The sequence below is a fragment of the Theobroma cacao genome, chromosome 2 (assembly GCF_053813885.1).
Source record: "Theobroma cacao isolate CCN51 chromosome 2, ASM5381388v1, whole genome shotgun sequence".
Lineage (NCBI taxonomy): Eukaryota > Viridiplantae > Streptophyta > Magnoliopsida > Malvales > Malvaceae > Theobroma > Theobroma cacao.
The window spans coordinates 46,271,559-46,290,164 of NC_142640.1; the positions used below are offsets into that span (position 1 = coordinate 46,271,559).

The window sequence follows — 18,606 nt, forward strand, 5'->3', positions numbered from 1 at the left end:
TGAAATTCCAAAGCTTAAAAAAACACAAAAAAACAGAAAAAAAAAAAAGAAAAAAAAGGAAAAATACAACTCTTGGCTTGGGTGAACCCTATGCGCAAGCTTGAGCCCTACCTACTCGACCGTGGGCGAGCGAAACCGAAGAATGGCGTACCGCCAAAAGGCACGCGAGCCACTGTCCCTGACTCACCCTGCTCATCTGGGTCCCACCTTTCGCTTCAACCCCCTCCAACTCACTCCAATTATTTCGCTCCGTTTTTATTTATTAATTGCCACCGGCCCCACCCCCAAAAATAAATAAATAAATTTTTTGAAAAAATAGATAAGGACAACTTTTCTCTAATTTTCCCATTATCTCTCTACCCTCTCTCTTCATTATTTCTTCTTCTTTCTCTCTATAAAATAAATTTTCAACTCTCTTTCGATCACCAGAAAGGAAATAAAACATCAAAGGAAATAAAATCTTGCTGATTTATCTTTCTTTTATTCTCTCCTTGATCCGATCCCGGTTCAAACCCGTCAAATTTCTCTATTTTTCTTTCAATTTCGCCCTCCATTTCTAGGGTTTCTCTCTCTCAATTGTGTCTTGTGATGGTGAATTTCGTTATTCTTTTTGATGAATTCGACTACTAAAGAGGGAGAAAGACTTTGATTCTAGGTTTTTTTTCTTTTGAAATGTGTGAGTGAGTTGTGTTCGTTGGCTATGGCTACCATGCAGAGAGTGGCGCAGTCGAGTGTGAGCACGAGCGCCGCTGCCACCAGCAGCTACGGTGGCTCGTCGTCGTGCAAAGGACCAGAGGTTGTGATCTCCGATCAGTTCCCGGTTGGATTGAGGGTTCTGGTTGTGGACGATGACATTACTTGCTTAAGAATTCTCGAGCAGATGCTTCGCCGTTGCCTCTATATCGGTGCTTAATTTTGTATTTTTAATTTAATTTTTATATATTTGCATGCACTTTCTGCTTATGAAACTTTCATTTCGAATCAAGCATAAATTGTAGTTTATTTTCGTGGTTGTTAGTTTTAAGCAAACAGAGAAAAATTAAATTATAATTTATTAAAAATGAACAAATCACTCAAATACAACAACCATATTCCAACGTAATTCTTCTATAAAAGTAAAGTCAGACATTTTGTTATCTAACAAAAATTACATATTTTTAAGTGTTAAAACTCTTTAAAAATGTTGCCTATGTATTTGATTTTGTATCCAAACACATTTATTATATTTTTGCTTTCAGAAGAAAAAAGCAAGTAGCTAAATTGCATGTCTAACATTCCCTGCTATCTATCAACCAAAAGGGGTCTTAATTAATATCATGGATTCACCTTAGTTTTGTTGTCTGTTAGTGAAATGTTGTGATGTTTGTTCATAATTTCAATTTTTTAAAAAATAAATTCCATTTTTTGCAGTTACCACTTGCTCCCAAGCCAAAGTTGCCCTGAACCTTTTACGTGAGAGAAAAGGGTGTTTTGATGTTGTACTAAGTGATGTTTACATGCCCGATATGGATGGTTATAAACTCCTTGAACATGTTGGGCTTGAAATGGATCTTCCTGTAATTAGTAAGTATTCTTTTGTTTTCCAATAAAGATTTTTTTTTTAAATATTTTCTTTCTGCTTATTAACCTCATGAATTCTTTTGTAGTGATGTCCACTGATGGGAAAACAAATGCTGTTATGAAGGGAATTAGACATGGGGCTTGTGATTATTTGATTAAGCCCATACGTGAGGAAGAACTGAAGAATATATGGCAGCATGTTGTTAGGAAGAAATGGAATGAGAATAAAGAGCTGGAACATTCAGGAAGCTTAGATGATAATGACCGACATAAACGAGGAAATGATGATGCTGAATATGCTTCTTCTGTTAATGATGGGGCAGATGTATCATTGAAACCTCAGAAAAAGAGGAGCAACACCAAAGAAGAAGATGATGGTGAAATTGAAAATGATGATCCATCCGCATCAAAGAAACCACGTGTTGTTTGGTCGGTGGAACTGCATCAACAATTTGTCAGTGCTGTAAATCAGCTAGGGATTGATAGTACGATCTCCAATGATTATTACTTAATAGTTATTTTTCTTAAGATGTTGAATGTGCACGGGAGATTGCATTTTGTATTCTGTGCAATCTGCAGAATAGAATTGTTAATACTAATTGCGTCTTTTTATTATTGCTGACTAAAACATTGTGGCTGCCATTTCAGAGGCTGTTCCCAAGAGAATTCTTGAGCTCATGAATGTGCCTGGTTTAACTAGAGAAAATGTTGCAAGCCATTTGCAGGTTTGGTCCTTCACCATGTGTATCTCAACTGCATTTTCTTTTTCATCCACTAGTAATTTGAACTGATCATAAATATATTTGAGTTTTTAAAGATTGGCTCTCAGCAGTGTTAGAGTGGACTAGTTAAAAGCAGTTTTTGATGCTGTTAGCTCGGACAATCCCAGTTCATTTTGGACATTTAGATTTTGGCTGATGGCAAGGGTTTGATAGTTTGTCATTTTTATATGTCTGTTCACTTTGAGTCTTTGGAAATGATGCCTTTTAGATTCTCATATTTTCTACATTTTTTTTGAGTAAGTGAGAAGATATTGCCTGGTTCTTCTTGTTGGTTTTTCTCGGCTTTCTCATTCAGTAGAGTTTAGACTTCCTTCCCATTTGTAATTAATTAGTAAACTTAATGTAGTAATGGGTTTAGGGTATTTTTTTTTTCTAGAACTCTCATGACTATGGCAGCTAAGTGATTCTTTTTCTGTTTTTTTTTTTTTCAAATAGAATTACTTAGCTTGCAAAGTCATCAGAGTTGTTCAAACAATTGTCTTAGACCTAACAACATACTCAGAGTTTAATCTCAATTTACCCTGAATCCACCCCCCCCCCCCTCCCCCCGGCCCCAACTCCCCCCTCTTATTATAAAGATTGGAGTTCTATAAATTTTCTGATATCTGATGTCATATTTGTTGTGCTGATATCTGTGTAGGGCAATATTGATGTAAAGTTAATGGAATATGAGTCATAATTAACTATATCTAACAATAATCTTAATTTTGTTGTGAATCTTATGAAGTTTAGGTGATTGTCTAGATTTGGTTGTGATAAAAAAAATAAGGTCTAAAATCCTGTCAATCTGAGGCATATTATGCGATTTGTTGTACTTCACTGTTTGACATCTTATGAAAGCATCTTCTTAAGAGGATTAGCAGATTCAAGTTTGATCTGTCTGATTGAAAGTGGCTCTCATAATTGAGTTTTAAAATTTTCTTATAAAAGAATCACAATGGTGAATAAGCATTGTATTGTAGTTCATTTTTGTACTTCCTTTTGCAATTCACAATTGGTTTTATGTTGGATTATGATATGAGACTTTACCTTGAGTGCAGGACTACCTGCTAGCTGGTTCATGCTGAAGTGATCACTGAATATATAACCTGTTCAGGCACAACATTATATATTGTGCCTGTTATTTGACATCTGGTGAATTTATGAAATTATCACCTTTTGAGTTCTAGTTGATTCATGTTTCAACTTATTGGAAATGGATCTCATATTGAGTTAAGAGTACAAAATAAAAAACAATTATAATGGTAAATAATGCTTGTAGCATTGTTCATTTTTTGTTTTGCTTGTCAAATTTGGATTAATGAGTGTGATATGAGGCTTTGCCTGCAGTGCAGGACCACCTGCCACTGCCAGCTGCTTATGCTGAAGCCATTTCTGAACATATAACTTGTTTAGAAACTTGAATCCTGTTAAATATATACATTCTTTTCCAAAGTATATACACATCAAAGTATCTATTTCCTTTAACAAGATAAATTTAGCTACTTGAATACTGTTAAAAACTGTATTTTTACGTATAAGTTACCGCGATCTCTATGTGCAGAAATTCAGACTATACTTGAAGAGAATAAGTGGAGTAGCTCAACAAGGTGGAATTTCTAATTCACTTTGTGGGCCGCTAGAACCAAATGTTAAAATTGGTTCACTTGGAAGGTTTGACATCCAAGCATTGGCTGCCTCTGGACAAATTCCTCCACAAACGTTAGCTGCCCTTAATGCTGAGCTCTTAGGTCGACCAACAGGTAATTTAGTTACAGCAATGGACCAGCCAGCTCTTCTTCAAGCATCCCTTCAAGGGCCCAAGTGCATTCCAGTTGAGCATGGTGTGGCATTTGGTCAACCTCTAGTAAAATGCCAATCCAGCATTTCTAAACACTTCCCACAATCTATTGTATCCGTTGAAGATGTTTCTTCTGGATTTGGAGCATGGCCCTCTAATAACATTGGTACAGCGGCTCCCAGTAGCGGCCTTGGAGGGTTAAGTTCTCAGAACGGTAACATGCTTATTGATTTGTTGCAGCAGCAGCAGCAGCAACGACAACTCCAGAAATCGCAGCAGCAGCAGCAATCTACTGTTCCTGAGCCCAGTCGTTCGATCAATGTGCAGCCATCTTGCCTTGTTGTACCCTCTCAGTCATCTGCTAGTTTTCAGGCAGGAAATAGTACTGTTTCCGTAAACCAGAATGGCACCTTTTGTAGGACTCCTGTTATTGATTACAGTCTTCTTTCATCTCAATCAAATAATTCTTCATTGAATATTGGGCAAGTCTCTGACGGGGATCTCCAAACTACAGGCGTTCTTAGTGGGTACATCCCCCCTACTTCCCTTTCTCCATCTGTGTCATCTTGCTCTCTGAATGCTGACAATTGTACTAGTCATCAAGTGCAAACCTCAAGCATGACATTTAAAGCATCCAGGCATTTGCCAGGATTTGTCCATAGCATGTGTGATGTCCAAGGTCCCTTTGGTGTTACTAAGTCTGGAGACGTATTTGATCAAGCTCATTTTAGCAATCTTGGATATTTTAATAAAGAGGCTTGCCTTCCAACTCGGTTTGCAGCTGATGAATTTCAATCACCAATGAGCAGCTCCTCTAGCCGCGGAAAAGTCTTTGCCGAGAACACTGGTACCAGAGTGAAGCAGGAGCCAAGTATGGAATTTGTAGATAATGTGAAAGTGGGCATACCAATGCTACAACAATTTCCTCCAAATGATCTCATGAGTGTTTTCACAGAATAGGTAATTTAATTTGGTTATTCATAAATTTGAATTTGCGTAACAGCATGCATGTGCATAAGTTGATTTGGCCTTTGGTTGCTTTTATGTGGCATTTCTTTCACTAAAAATATTTGGCGTCTTGATTCATTCTCTAAAGAAAATTTACCATTTGCTGTGTTTGAGTTCTGGTGAAGGACAGAACAGTTTTTCTTTGCATTTAGAAGCTAGGAATCAGCATTTGACCAGTTATGATCATAGGTGCTAACTTGATTTCTATTAGCATCGTATTAGTGACCTTAATGATGTAATAATTATTATTGAAGAACTTTGGAAAATAGACACTGGTCTTGTCTGGTTTGAATCAACTTATTAGCAAGTTTATCAAACTTAACATGCTTCAGAGTAGGTGTGCAGTTGTTTGAGGAAAGAGTTATGGCATGCATATAGACAATATTTACAATGTTTATTGATAATTGAGTGTTTACTGAATCCAATTCTGATGGTCTTGTGCAACAGGCTTGCATTGCGTGGTGAGCATACCTGTCTTAGTTCTTCTTGTGGGTAGAGATTGTTTTGCAGAATCAGTTGTTGAGAAAGGTTCAGGTTGAAGTCTTGTTTTTACTATAGACCTAATTCCTAGTACCTACACCAGATGGTAGTGCACTGTGAAGCCACTCGGTATATGCAATTCTAAAGAGAAGGAATTTAATTCTGCTCTCTTTTGTATATTTAGGGTGACAGCGTAGGCCCTACTTGTGTCTAGCCTAGAATGATTATGTCCTAATTAGTTTGTAGGAAAAATAAGTTGTCAGACAGAGCTTGAAAATTGAAATTATGTGCAATATGGTGGCATCTTGCCAACAGAATTGTGCAGTATTTGGGTTTAGTGATGTTAGAATTCTCATTTATTTATTGCTCAAATGAGTCAATGTGTATTTTTGTCTTGTTTTGTTCTCTTCCCTTGTCTTTCTGTTTCCCCCTCGCACAAGCTGACTGGTTTGTAGAGATGAGCATAACTGGATGGTTGGTCGGAGAGGTGTTGTGTTTATATGTGCGCGCACACACACATACACTTTTTTTCTTTCTTTATTTACTTTTTAAGCATATGATGATTTTTATATCCTTAGGTAGCTAGCGAATTGTTGTGGCAAGCCATGCTTGGGATCGAGCGGGTATCAGAAATTCAGAGGTGACTAGTCCGTCCCTCTCCTGTTTTTGCTCGTCACTGCATTATTGTTCATGGGTTCTGTCTTCTTTCTCGTTCTCGGGCTATCCTCCATGACAGCTTCCCACTTTTTGTGAACAATGCTTCCCACTCAGAGTCCGACCATGTATGTAAATACGCTGATCCGTCAAATTCGTTTTGTAGCAAGTCCTTTTGTTTTTTCTTTTCTAGCACTTGAGGTAAATCTCTAGCTACTTGAAGGCGAGGTTACGAACTTAGGTTTCAACATTAGTGTAGGAAGGTAAATCCTAAAACACCTACAACATTAACAAGCCAAGAACACGGGTTTCTATTTATTTACTGTTATTTTTTCTTCCTAAAAGATTTCAGTAGGTGGTTTTCGTATGATCGTCAAGTCCTGAATCAACTAATTTATCACTTTCCATTGCTGGTAGGCATGGCTGAATGCACTACTCCATGGCTGTGGCTTGACAAGTTATGTGGAATGGCTCTTTGCTGCCATCTTCAATGGCTATTCCCAAGCATAATGGACAATTTGTGGCCAATTCAGCTTACTCACTTTAGCGTCGCCAATAATAATTTCTACTTAAGTTACTGGTTACATTTTTATGTAGCCCCTTAAGTCTTAGTAAAACTGGTCACTACACGTTGCAATCGCTTCGTTAATGGGTATATCTACCTTGTCATAAACAATATTGCTGATAAATTGAGTCTTTTTGCTGTAGCTAGCCGTTGATCAGGATGATTTTGTTCAATATATTCGCAATGGTACATAGTTGAGGGAGATCAATGGATTTGGATAAATTTCAGGGTAATCTCCTAACTTAATGGATGATACATAATCTAAATTGTTTAGGACTAACACTTTTTAAGATGATTTATGATTTTTAAACATTTACTCACTTGTTCTGAATAGAAAGATCAAATCGTAAAATCGAATTTTTGGATTGATTTTTAACTAATGCTTATTTAAAAATTATATGACAAATAAGTTACTTATTCAAAATATTTACATCCAACATAAAAAACAAATGAACAAGAAAACAAAAATACCAACAACATTAAATAAAAAAATTGAGATTTTAAATGTATTAAAACTTGATGATAAATTAATGACTTGTTATGCTGTTTCAATGTAATTTACATGTATAATAATAAAAATCATTACCTAATTAATAATTTTTTAAAAAACAAATTACAAGATTTAAGTCGACTTTAATTCGCGTAAAATTGTAAAATTGATGTTTTGATCCGTCCTATGAAAACATGGGCTAAATCTGAAGCAAGAAAAGCTAATTTGGCAGCTTGATATCAGGAAGTTTTCAGAGTAAAGGGCGACTATCGTTTAGCTATACTGCTAAACAAAAAATCAAAATATAATTAGAATTAATAACAACATATTATTTATAAAAAATTTAGATACATGTACAAATAAATCTAATCCGAATAAAAAAAACTGCAATCTCCTTCAAGCTTTTCTTCTCCTTTTGTGGTGATCAGATAAAAGAGTCTCCCAAGCCTGACGAACAATCTTGAACGCACCTTCAGCAGCGACCGAATCATTCTTATCCGGATGAACCAAGAGCGCCACTTCCTTATAATGTTTTTTAATCGTAGCAACATCAACAATGGAAGAACAATCTTCGATAAAGAGAATTGAATACAGCACCTTAGTATCGTCCAATTTCATCTCCTTGCAAAGGCTTAGCATAGAAGCAAACTTGTGAATCAGATAGGCAGCGATGTATTTCTGAATGATCCGTAACTCGGGATTAAGATCAAGAGCTGCGAACCCTTGCTGAATAGCCCTGTCGATATTTCCCAACTTGAAGTATTCTTCTGCAGTTACCTTGGCTTTTTCAGCTGCAATCTCTGTAAATTGAGATTGACAAAGACTCTGAAGACGAAAATCAGCCATTATAACACAATTTCTTCAAAGAAAAGAAAAAATGTTTGAGATTTGAGATCTAAGACTTCGTGAGTTAAGGAAAGAGGGCTTTTTATCTTGATGGGTAATTTAGCGTTTAAAGAAAGCTAATTCTGTTTGGTTGGCGTCCAAAATAAGCTAAGGCAAGTCATCAGAAGTTGCTGCTCGGGAAAGGAAGGCCGCAGGATCCATTGTGGTAGAGAGGTGGTGTGGTGCGGATGGGTTTTTGTTCAAATAATAATAATTTTGAGTTTGATCTTTATTTTTTAAAAAAATCTTAAAATTATAATTTCTTTTAAAAAATTAAGATTTGATAATTTTAAATTTCAAATTTTCAAAACATAAGTTTTTTGAAATTTTAATCATATATAAAATACTTTTTTTTAAAAATAACAATCAAAATTGAACTTGTATGATAAAAAATAATTACTAAATTTTATATTATCATTTAAATTTATGAATTCTACAATTAAGTATAGATACTTGATATGTAATTATTAAATTATAAAAAATAAATTGTTAAATTCACATAGTTACTTGAATAAACAATTAGACATTTACTAATATTTTAAATTTAGTATTCTACGCAATCTGTAGAATAGACCTAACAACATACTCAGAATTGAATCTTAATTTACTCTGAATCCATTGTTCCAACATCTGCTCTGAATCCATCATGCCCCTCCTCTTTATAAAGATTGAAGTTTTATAATTTTTTTAGATTTCGAATGTCGAATTTGTTGTGCTGATATCTATATAAGACAATTTTGATGCAAAGTTAATGGAATATGAGTCATAATTAATTAGATTTAACATAATCTCAATTTTGTTGCAAATCTTATGAATATAAGGTCTACAGTCATGTCAACCTGAGACATATTACACGATTTATTGTATATCATTATTTGACATCTTGTGAAATTATGAAAGTATCATCTTAAAAAGATTAGTAGATTCAAGTTTGATCTGTTTGATTGAAAGTAGTGATTTTCATAATTGAGTTTTAAAATTTTTTTATAAAAGAATCACAATGATAAATAAGCATTGTATTGTAGTTCATTTTGGTACTTCTTTTGTAAGTCACAATTGGTTTTATGTTGGATTATGATACGAGACTTTGCCTTGAATGCAGGACTACCTGCCAGCTGCTTCATGCTGAAGTAATCACTCAATATATAACCTGTTCAGGCACAACATTATATACTGTGCTGTTATTTGACATCTGGTGAATTTATGAAATTATCACCTTTTGAGTATTAGTTGATTCATGTTCCATCTTATTGGAAATGGATCTCATAATTGAGTTAAGAGTACAAAATAAAAACAATTACAATGGTTAATAATGCTTGTAACATTGCTCATTTTCTATTTTGCTTGTCAAATTTGGATTAATGAGTGTGATATGAGGCTTTGCCTGCACTGCAGGATCACCTGTCACCTGCCAGCTGCTTATGCTGAAGCCATTTCTCAACATATAACACGTTTAGGAGCTTGAATCCTGTTAAACATATACATTCTTTTCCAAAGTATATACACATCAATGTATCTGTTTCCTTTAACGAGATAAATTTAGCTACTTGAATGCTGTTAAAAACTGTATTTTTACTTATAAGTTACTGTGCTCTCTATGTGCTGAAGTTCAGACTATACTTGAAGAAAATAAGTGGTGTGGCTCAACAAGGTGGAATTTCTAATCCACTTTGTGGGCCGCTAGAGCCAAATGTTAAATCGGTTCACTTGGAAGATTTGACATCTAGGCATTGGCTGCCTCTGAACAAATTCCTCCTCAAACAATACCAGCTCTCCATGCTGAGCTCTTAGGTCGACCAAAAGGTAATTTAGTTACAGCAGTGGACCAGCCAGCTCTTCTTCAAGCATCCCTTCAAGGGCCCAAGTGCATTCCAGTTAAGCATGGTGTGGTATTTGGTCAACCTCTAGTAAAATGCCAATCCAGCATTTCCAAACACTTCCCACAATCTATTGTATCCGTTCAAGATGTTTCTTCTGGATTTGGAGCATGGCCCTCTAATAACATTGGTACAGAGGCTCCCAGTAGCAGCCTTGGGGGGTTCAGCTCTCAGAACTGTAACATGCTTATTGATTTGTTGCAGCAGAAGCAGCAACGACAACTCCAGAAACCGCAGCAGCAGCAATCTACTGCTCCTGAGCGCAGTCGTTCGATCAATGTGCGGCCATCTTGCCTTGTTGTACCCTCTCAGTCATCCGCTAGTTTTCAGGCAGGAAATAGTGCTGTTTCTGTAAACCAGACTGGCAGCTTTAGTAGGACTCCTGTTATTGATTACAGTATTCTCTCATCTCAATCAAACAATTCTTCATTGAATATTGAGCAAGTCTCCGACGGGAATCTCCAAACTACAGGCGTTCTTAGTAGGTACATCCCCCTGCTTCCCTTTCTCCATCTGTGTCATCCTGCTCTTTGAATGCTGACAACTGTACTAGTCGTCAAGCTCAAACCTCAAGCATGACACTTCAAGCATCCAGGCATTTGCCAGGATTTGTCCATAACACGTTTGATGTCCAGGGTCCCTATGGTGGTACTAAGTCTGGAGAAGTGCTTGATCAAGCTCATTTTAGCAATCTTGGATATTTTAATAAGGAGGCTTGCCTTCCAACTCGGTTCGCAGTTAATGAATTTCAATCACCAGTAAGCAGCTCCTCTAGCCGTGGAAAAGTCTTCGCCGAGAACTCTGGTACCAGAGTGAAGCAGGAGCCAAGAATGGAATTTGTAGATAATGTGAAATTGGGCATACCAATGCTACAACAATTTCCTCCAAATGATCTCACAAGTGTTTTCACAGAATAGGTAATTGAATTTGGTTATTCATAAATTTGAATTTGCTTAACAGCGTGCATGTGCATAAGTTGATTTGGCCTTTGGTTGCTTTTATATGGCATTTCTTTCACTAAGCATATTTTGCCACTTGATTCATTCTCTAATGAAAATTTACCATTTGCTGTGTTTGACTTCTTGTGAAGAACAGAACAGTTTTTCTTTGCATTTAGAAGCTAGGAATCAGCATTCGACCAGTTATGATCGTATGTACTAATTTGATTTCTATTAGCATCATATTAGTGACCTTAATGATGTAATAAATTATTGAAGAACTTTGGAAAATAGACACCGATCTAGTCTTGTTTGAATCAACTTACTAGGAAGTTTATCAAACCTAACATGCTTCAGAGTAGGTGTGCAGTTGTTTAAGGAAAGAGTTATGGCATGCATGTAGACAATATTTACAATGTTTATTAATAATTAAGTGTTTACTGAATCCAATTCTGCTGCTCTTGTGCAATAGGCTTGCATTGCGTGGTGAGCATACCTGTCTTAGTTCTCCGTGTGGGTAGAGATTGTTTTGTAGAATCAGTTGTTGAGAAATGTTTATTTGTGATGTTAGAATTCTCATTTATTTATTATGAGTCAATGTGTTTTTTTGACCGGTTTTGTTCTCTTCCCTTGTCTTTGTTTTTCCCCTTTGCACAAGCTGACTAGTTTGTAGAGATGAACATATACCTGGATGGTTGGTCGGAGAGGTCTTTACACTCACACACATATACTTTTCTTTCTTTCTTTAATGATATCCTTAGGTAATGGTGGTGACAAGCAATGCTTGGGGTCGGGCGGGTATCAGAACTGAGGTGACTAGTCTTTGGGTTTAGTTATAGGCAGCTTGACAGGGATCTTATTATTTCCTACCGTACTTTAGTTTTCTTCTCTCATCTCGCTAGAGCTCTTTCCCTCTCCTGTTTTTGCTTGTCACTGCACTATTGTCCATGGTTTCTGTCTTCTCACTCGTTCTCATGCTATCCTCCATGACAGCTTCCCACTTTTTGTGAACAATTCTTCCTTACCATCACTAGAAATTCTTATAATAAATGATGTCAAAAGTTCTGAAAACCTGAGCAGAAAACTGCAAAAGAATGCACTGTGATTCCAATTCCAGTGAAGTACTTAAAAATCCAAAGCATCACTGAATACATTAGACACTACTTGAATTCGCATATCAGTATGGCTTTTAATGGACGGATAATTAACTCAAATAAATGCATATATCTGAACCCAGAGTATAAGACATTCTGCATTCATAAGCTTCTAGTTTTATATCAGAAGCAAGATTTGAGGAGATGGAAAAAGTGACAAGAAAAGAATGTGCAGAGGGGCAGGATCTAGTATCAGTAGGTTTCATTTGTTGTTTAGTATCAACTTCCTGCTAAAATATTATGAGCAGAGTGGCTTTCAAGTAACTTTGAGAAGAAAATTAGGAAGCTAAATTCAAACAATTCACTTGTTGTTAGTTCAGTACATGTTGATTGAGAGAATGAATTCCCATGTGAGTCGCCATTTAGACCATTAGGAAGTAAGATCAGCCCAACCAACCAACCAACCGATTCACAGCCCAGTGGCCGCTCCCTACTCAGGGTCAGACAGACCATGAATGTAAATAGCTTTATTTACTGTTATTTTTTCTTCCTCAAAGATTTCAGTTGGCAGTTTTTGTAGCTCTATCAACAACCTCTATGATCGTCAATAGTCCCGAATCAACAAATTAATGCACTTTTTTTAGCTTCAATTGGAGCCAAATGTACCAATTTCCATTGATGGTACGCATGGCTGAATGCGCTACTCCTTGGCCGTGGCACCTTGCTGCCATCTTCAATGGCTATTCACAAGCATAATGTACAATTTGTGCCCACTTCAGCTTGTCCTTTGCATTCATTGGAGCCTAACAATGAACTAACAAAAACGCTAATTAAAATAAATGAGGCCATTCGAAAATGTTGTTTTCAAGTTATATACTTTGACCCCTCCCCCCCTTCACTAAAGTTTCGTACCCGTTCTACCCAATATTTTTGTCACTCATTGAATCATAATTGCGACTAATTATAAAATTGAAGTGACCTTAAGCATTAAACTCAAATTAATTGAATTTAAAAAAGAAATAAAATCAAAACTAATAATATATTATTGATAAAAAATTTGAGTACATATATGAATGAATATAATCTAAACTAAAAAACTTAATCTCCCTCAAGCTTTTCTTCTTCTTTTGTTGTGATCCGATAAAAGAATCTCCCAAGCTTGATGAACAATCTTAAAAGCACCCTCAGCAGCGACCGAATCATTCTTGTCCGGGTGAATCAAGAGCACCACTTCTTTATAATGTTTTTTGATTGTAGCAGCATCAACGGAAGAACAATCTTCAATAAAGAGAATCGAATACAGCACTTTCGTATCATCCATATTCATTTCCTTGCAAAGCTTTAGCATTGAACCAAACTTGTGAATCAGATAAGCAGCTACGTATTTCTGAACGATCCGTAACTCTGGATTTAAATCGAGAGCCGCGAACCCTTGTTGAATAGCACTGTCGATGTTTCCCAACTTGAAGTATTCTTCTGCAGCTACCTTAGCTTTTTCAGCTGCGATCTTCGTAAATTGAGATTGACAGAAACCTTGGAGACGGAAATCAGCCATATTACAACCCGATTTCTTCAAAGAAACTGAAAATCGATCTACGCTTTGAGATCTGAAATTTGATATCTAAGATTTTGTGAGTTAAGGCAAGGGGGCCTTTTATATTGGTGGGCAATTTGGCGTTTAAAAGAAGCTGAACGTAGTTTGGTTGGCGTCTAAAATAAGCAAAGGCTAGTCGTGGGGAGTTGCGGCTCGGGAAAGGAGAAGGAAGGCCAGGAGAGAAACCCAGGGACCATTGTGGTAGAGAGGTGGTGCGGTGCGGCTGGGTTTTGTTCAAATAAACTTAATTTTGAGTTTGACTTTTGTTTTTTAAAAAAATCATAAAACTATAATTTTAAAAAAAAAAATTAAGATTTGATAATGTTAAATTTCAAACTTTCGAAACATAATTTTTTTTGAAATTTTAATTTTATATATATAATATCTTTTTTCAAAAAATAAAGACCAAAATTATTGAACTCATATAATAAAAAATAATTACTAAATTTTATATTATCATCTAAATTTTTAAACTTTACAATTAGGTGTAGATACTTGATATGTATTTATTAAATTATAAATAAAAAATTATTAAATTGACATAATTACTTGAATAAACAATTAAACATTTATTATTACTTTAAATTTAGTACTCTGCACAATCTGCAGAGTAAAATTGTTAATACTAATTGCTTCTTTGTATTATGGCTGACTAAAACATTGTGGCTGCCATTTCAGAGGCTGTTCCCAAGAGAATTTTTGAGCTGATGAATGTGCCTTGTTTAACTAGAGAAAATGTTGCAAGCCGTTTGCAGGTTTGGTTCGTCACCATGTGTATCTCAACTGCATTTTCTTTTTCTTTTTTTTTTTTTTCCTGGAACTCTCATGACTTTCTCAGCTAAGTGATTCTTTTTCTTTTTCTTTTTTCAAATAGAATTACTTAGCTTGCATGGTAATGAGAGTTGCTCAAACAATTGTCTTCGACCTAACAATATATTTAGGGTTTAATCTTAATTTACTCTGAATTTTTTGTCCCAACGTCTGCTATGAATCCATCATCTCATCCTTCTATAAAGATTGAAGTTTTATAAATTTTCTGATTTCAAATGTTGTATTTGTTGTACTGGTATCCGTATAGGGTAATTTTGTTGCAAAGTTAAGGGAATATGAGTCATAATTAACTATATTTAACATAATCTTAATTTTATTGTGAATCGTATAAATTTTAGGTGATTGTCTAGATTTGATTGTGATAAAAAAAATAAAGTTTAAAGTCATGTCAATCTAAAGCATATTATATGATTTGTTGTATATCATTGTTTGACATTGGTGAAGTTATGAAAACATCTTCTTAAGAGGATTAGTAGATGCAAGTTTGATTTGTCTAATTGAAAGTAGTTCTCGTAATTGAGTTTTAAATTTTTCTTATAAAAGAATCACAATGGTGAATAAGCATTGTATTGTAGTTCATTTTTGTACTTCCTTTTGTAAGTCACAATTGGTTTTATGTTGGATTATGATATGAGACTTTGCCTTGAGTGCAGGACTACCTGCCAGCTGCTTCATGCTGAAGTGATCACTGAATGTATAACCTGTTCAAGCACAACATTATATGTTGTGCCGTTATTTGACATCCGGTGAATTGATGAAATTATCACCTTTTGAGCACCAGTTGATTCATGTTTCATCTTATTGGAAATGGATCTTATAATTGAGTTAAGAGTACAAAATAAAAAACAATTACAATGGTTAATAATGCTTATAGCATTGCTCATTTTTTGTTTTGCTTGTCAAATTTGGATTAATAAGTGTGATATGATGTTTTGCCTGCACTGCAGGACCACCTGTCACTTGCCAGCTGCTTATGCTGAAGCTATTTCTGAACACATAACTTGTTTAGGAGCTTGAATCCTGTTAAATATACACATTCCTTTCCCAAGAATATACACATCAAAGTATCTATTTCCTTTGACAAGATAAATTTAGCTGCCTGAAAACTGTTAAAAACTCTATTTTTACTTTTAAGTTACTGTGCTCTGTATGTGCAGAAGTTCAGACTATACTTGAAGAGAATAAGTGGTGTGGCTCAGCAAGGTGGAATTTCTAATCCACTTTGTGGGCCGCTAGAACAAAATGTTAAAATTGGTTCACTTGGAAGATTTGACATCCAAGCATTGGCTGCCTCTGGACAAATTCCTCCACAAACGTTAGCAGCCCTCCATGCTGAGCTCTTAGGTCGACTAACAGGTAATTTAGTTGCAGCAATGGACTAGCCAGCTCCTCTTCAAGCATCCCTTCAAGGGCCCAAGTGCATTCCAGTTGAGCATGGTGTGGTATTTGGTCAACCTCTAGTAAAATGCCAATCCAGCATTTCCAAACACTTCCCACAGTCTATTGTATCCGTTGAAGATGTTTCTTCTGGATTGGGGGCATGGCCCTCTAATAACATTGGTACAACGGCTCCCAGTAGCAAACTTTGAGGGTTAAGTTCTCAGAACAGAAACATGTTTATTGATTTGTTGCAGCAGACGACTCCAGAAACCAAAGCAGCAGCAGCAGCAGTCTACTGTTCCTGAGCCCAGTCGTTCGATCAATGTGCAGCCATGTTGCCTTGTTGTACCCTCTCAGTCATCCGCTGGTTTTCAGTCAGGAAATAGTGCTGTTTCTGTAAACCAGAATGGCAGCTTTAGTAGGACTCCTGTTAATGATAACAGTCTTCTCTCATCTCAATCAAACAATTCTTCATTGAATATTGGGCAAGTCTCTGACGAGGATCTCCAAACTACAGGCGTTCGTAGTGGGTACATCCCCCTGCTTCCCTTTCTCCATCCGTGTCATCCTGCTCTCTGAATGCTGACAATTGTACTAATCGTCTAGCTCAAACCTCAAGCATGACGTTTAAAGCATCCAGGCACTTGCCAGGATTTGTCCATAGCACGCGTGATGCCCAAGGTCCCTATGGTGGTACTAAGTCTTGGAGAAGTGCTTGATCAAGCTCATTTTCTCGATCTTGGATATTTTAATAAAGAGGCTTGCCTTCCAACTTGGTTTGCAGTTGATGAATTTCAATCACCAATGAGCAGTTCCTCTAGCCGTGGAAAAGTCTTTGCCGAGGACATTAGTACCAGAGTGAAGCAGGAGCCAAGTATGGAATTTGTAGATAATGTGAAAGTGGGCCTGCCAATGCTACAACAATTTCCTCCAAATGATCTCATGAGTGTTTTCACAGAATAGGTAATCTAATTTGGTTATTCATCAAATTGAATTTGCTTAACAACATGCATATGCATAAGTTGATTTGGCCTTCGGTTGCTTTAATGTGGCATTTCTTTCACTAAAAATATTTGGCCACTTGATTCATTCTCTAATGAAGATTTACCATTTGCTGTGTTTGACTTCTTGTGAAGGCTAGAACAGTTTCTCTTTGCATTTAGAAGCTAGGAATCAGCATTTGACCAGTAAGAAGTTGATAGCAGGCATGAAGAAGGAGATGCAGCTGCTGATGATACTGAAATGTTTTGTGGGAATAGTGAAATTTTGGAAAATAACAATTTGGAATCTCGTATGGAAGCTAAACCACAGCAAAACAGACAAGTTGAAGAGAGCTCGCAAGGGCAAGGCAACTTTTCAAGAAAGGTCAATGCTTGAGCAGCTTGATGTTGGAAAAAGGTGAGAGTGTAGGTGATTCCGTTAAACCTGAAGCGGCTGACATTGGAGTATTGCCAACAAAAGCAGCAGGGACTAAAATAAAGCAGAGTAACAAGCGGAAGAAATCAAGCAATGCAGGCAATCCACCAATTGCAAATGCTACATAGTTGGGGGAGCAACGGTTTAGGATTATTCACATATTGCTCCGGACCAGTGGATTAATTTTAAGGTCACTTTTATTTATTAAAAAAGTCAAACCTGAACTTTGTACAAGCTTGTCCTCTGCATTAATTTGAGCCTAACAATGAACTAACAATGCTAATTAAAATAAATAAGCATTAATTTGAGCCTAACAATGAACTGACAATGCTAATTAAAATAAATAAGGCTATTTGAAGATGCTGTTTTCAAGTTATATACTTTTTTCCCAATTAAAATAAATGAATATTTACTTTGACCCCTCACTCCCTTTACTAAAGTTTCGTACCCTTTCTAGCTAATATGTTTGTCACTCATTGTGACTAATTATAAATTGAAGTGACCTTAAGAATTTAACTCAAATTAATTGAATTTAAAAAGAAATAAAATCAAAATTAATAATATATTATTTATAAAAAATTTAAGTACGTGTAAAAATAATATAATCTAAATAAAAAAACTTAATCTCACTCAAATTTTTTTCTTCTTTTGTTGTACAAACAATTTTAAAAGCACCCTCAGTCATGATTGAGGTGGTGTAATGCGCCTGGGTTTTGTTCAAACAAGGTTAATTTTGAGCTTGATTTTTACTTTTTTAAAAAATCATAAAAGTATAATTTGTAAAAAAAAAATTAAGATTTGATAATCTTTTAAAAAAAGCATCATTATTTAATTAATAATCTTTTTAGAAAAACAAATTATAAGATTTAATTCGATTCAAAATCGCATTAAATTGTAAAAATGATGTTATGATCCGTCCTATGAAAGCATGGACTAAGTCTGAAGTAAATAAGCTAATTTAGCAGCCTGATATCAAGAAGTTTTCACAGTAAAGGCTGCCTATCGTTTAGCTATACTGCTGAACAGAAAGTAGAGAACTCTTAAATAAAGAGGGCAATTTGGAAGTCTACGAGGTAGCTGGAACCTGAAGGAGAGGGGAGAGGGGTCCAGATTCCTAGTCTCTCTCCTCTATGGAACCCAAGCTTGTTCTCAATGATTGCTCATACTTCAGCACGTAAAGCTCTTATAGAAGATGTTATCGCTTTGTTGAGAGTTTTGTACTGGCAGATAAACATTTCGCCTAACGAATTCCACTTTAATTTATTTATTAAA

The 18,606-nt window shown here is 35.8% G+C and overlaps 1 protein-coding gene and 1 pseudogene across 2 annotated transcripts; both read left to right on the forward strand.

Annotated features, from left to right (window-relative positions):
* Positions 1 to 339: 339 nt before the first annotated feature.
* On the forward strand, positions 340 to 10,998 carry RR14 (response regulator 14). Of its 2 annotated transcripts, none has more exons than XM_088803670.1 (6): positions 340 to 905; positions 1,411 to 1,563; positions 1,647 to 2,045; positions 2,209 to 2,285; positions 3,886 to 4,649; positions 10,848 to 10,998. In XM_088803670.1, the coding sequence occupies exons 1-6, from the start codon at positions 701 to 703 to the stop codon at positions 10,996 to 10,998; spliced, it is 1,749 nt and encodes a 582-aa protein (XP_088659796.1). In that variant the 5' UTR covers positions 340 to 700. The 2 variants fall into 2 exon arrangements, with proteins under 2 accessions (XP_088659796.1, XP_007045293.2); XM_007045231.3 differs by lacking the exon at positions 10,848 to 10,998 and adding an exon at positions 5,578 to 6,015 and having other exon boundaries at positions 345 to 905; positions 3,886 to 5,082.
* Positions 10,999 to 11,783: 785 nt separating this feature from the next.
* LOC18609894 (two-component response regulator ORR21-like) lies at positions 11,784 to 16,966 on the forward strand (annotated as a pseudogene).
* Positions 16,967 to 18,606: the final 1,640 nt, after the last annotated feature.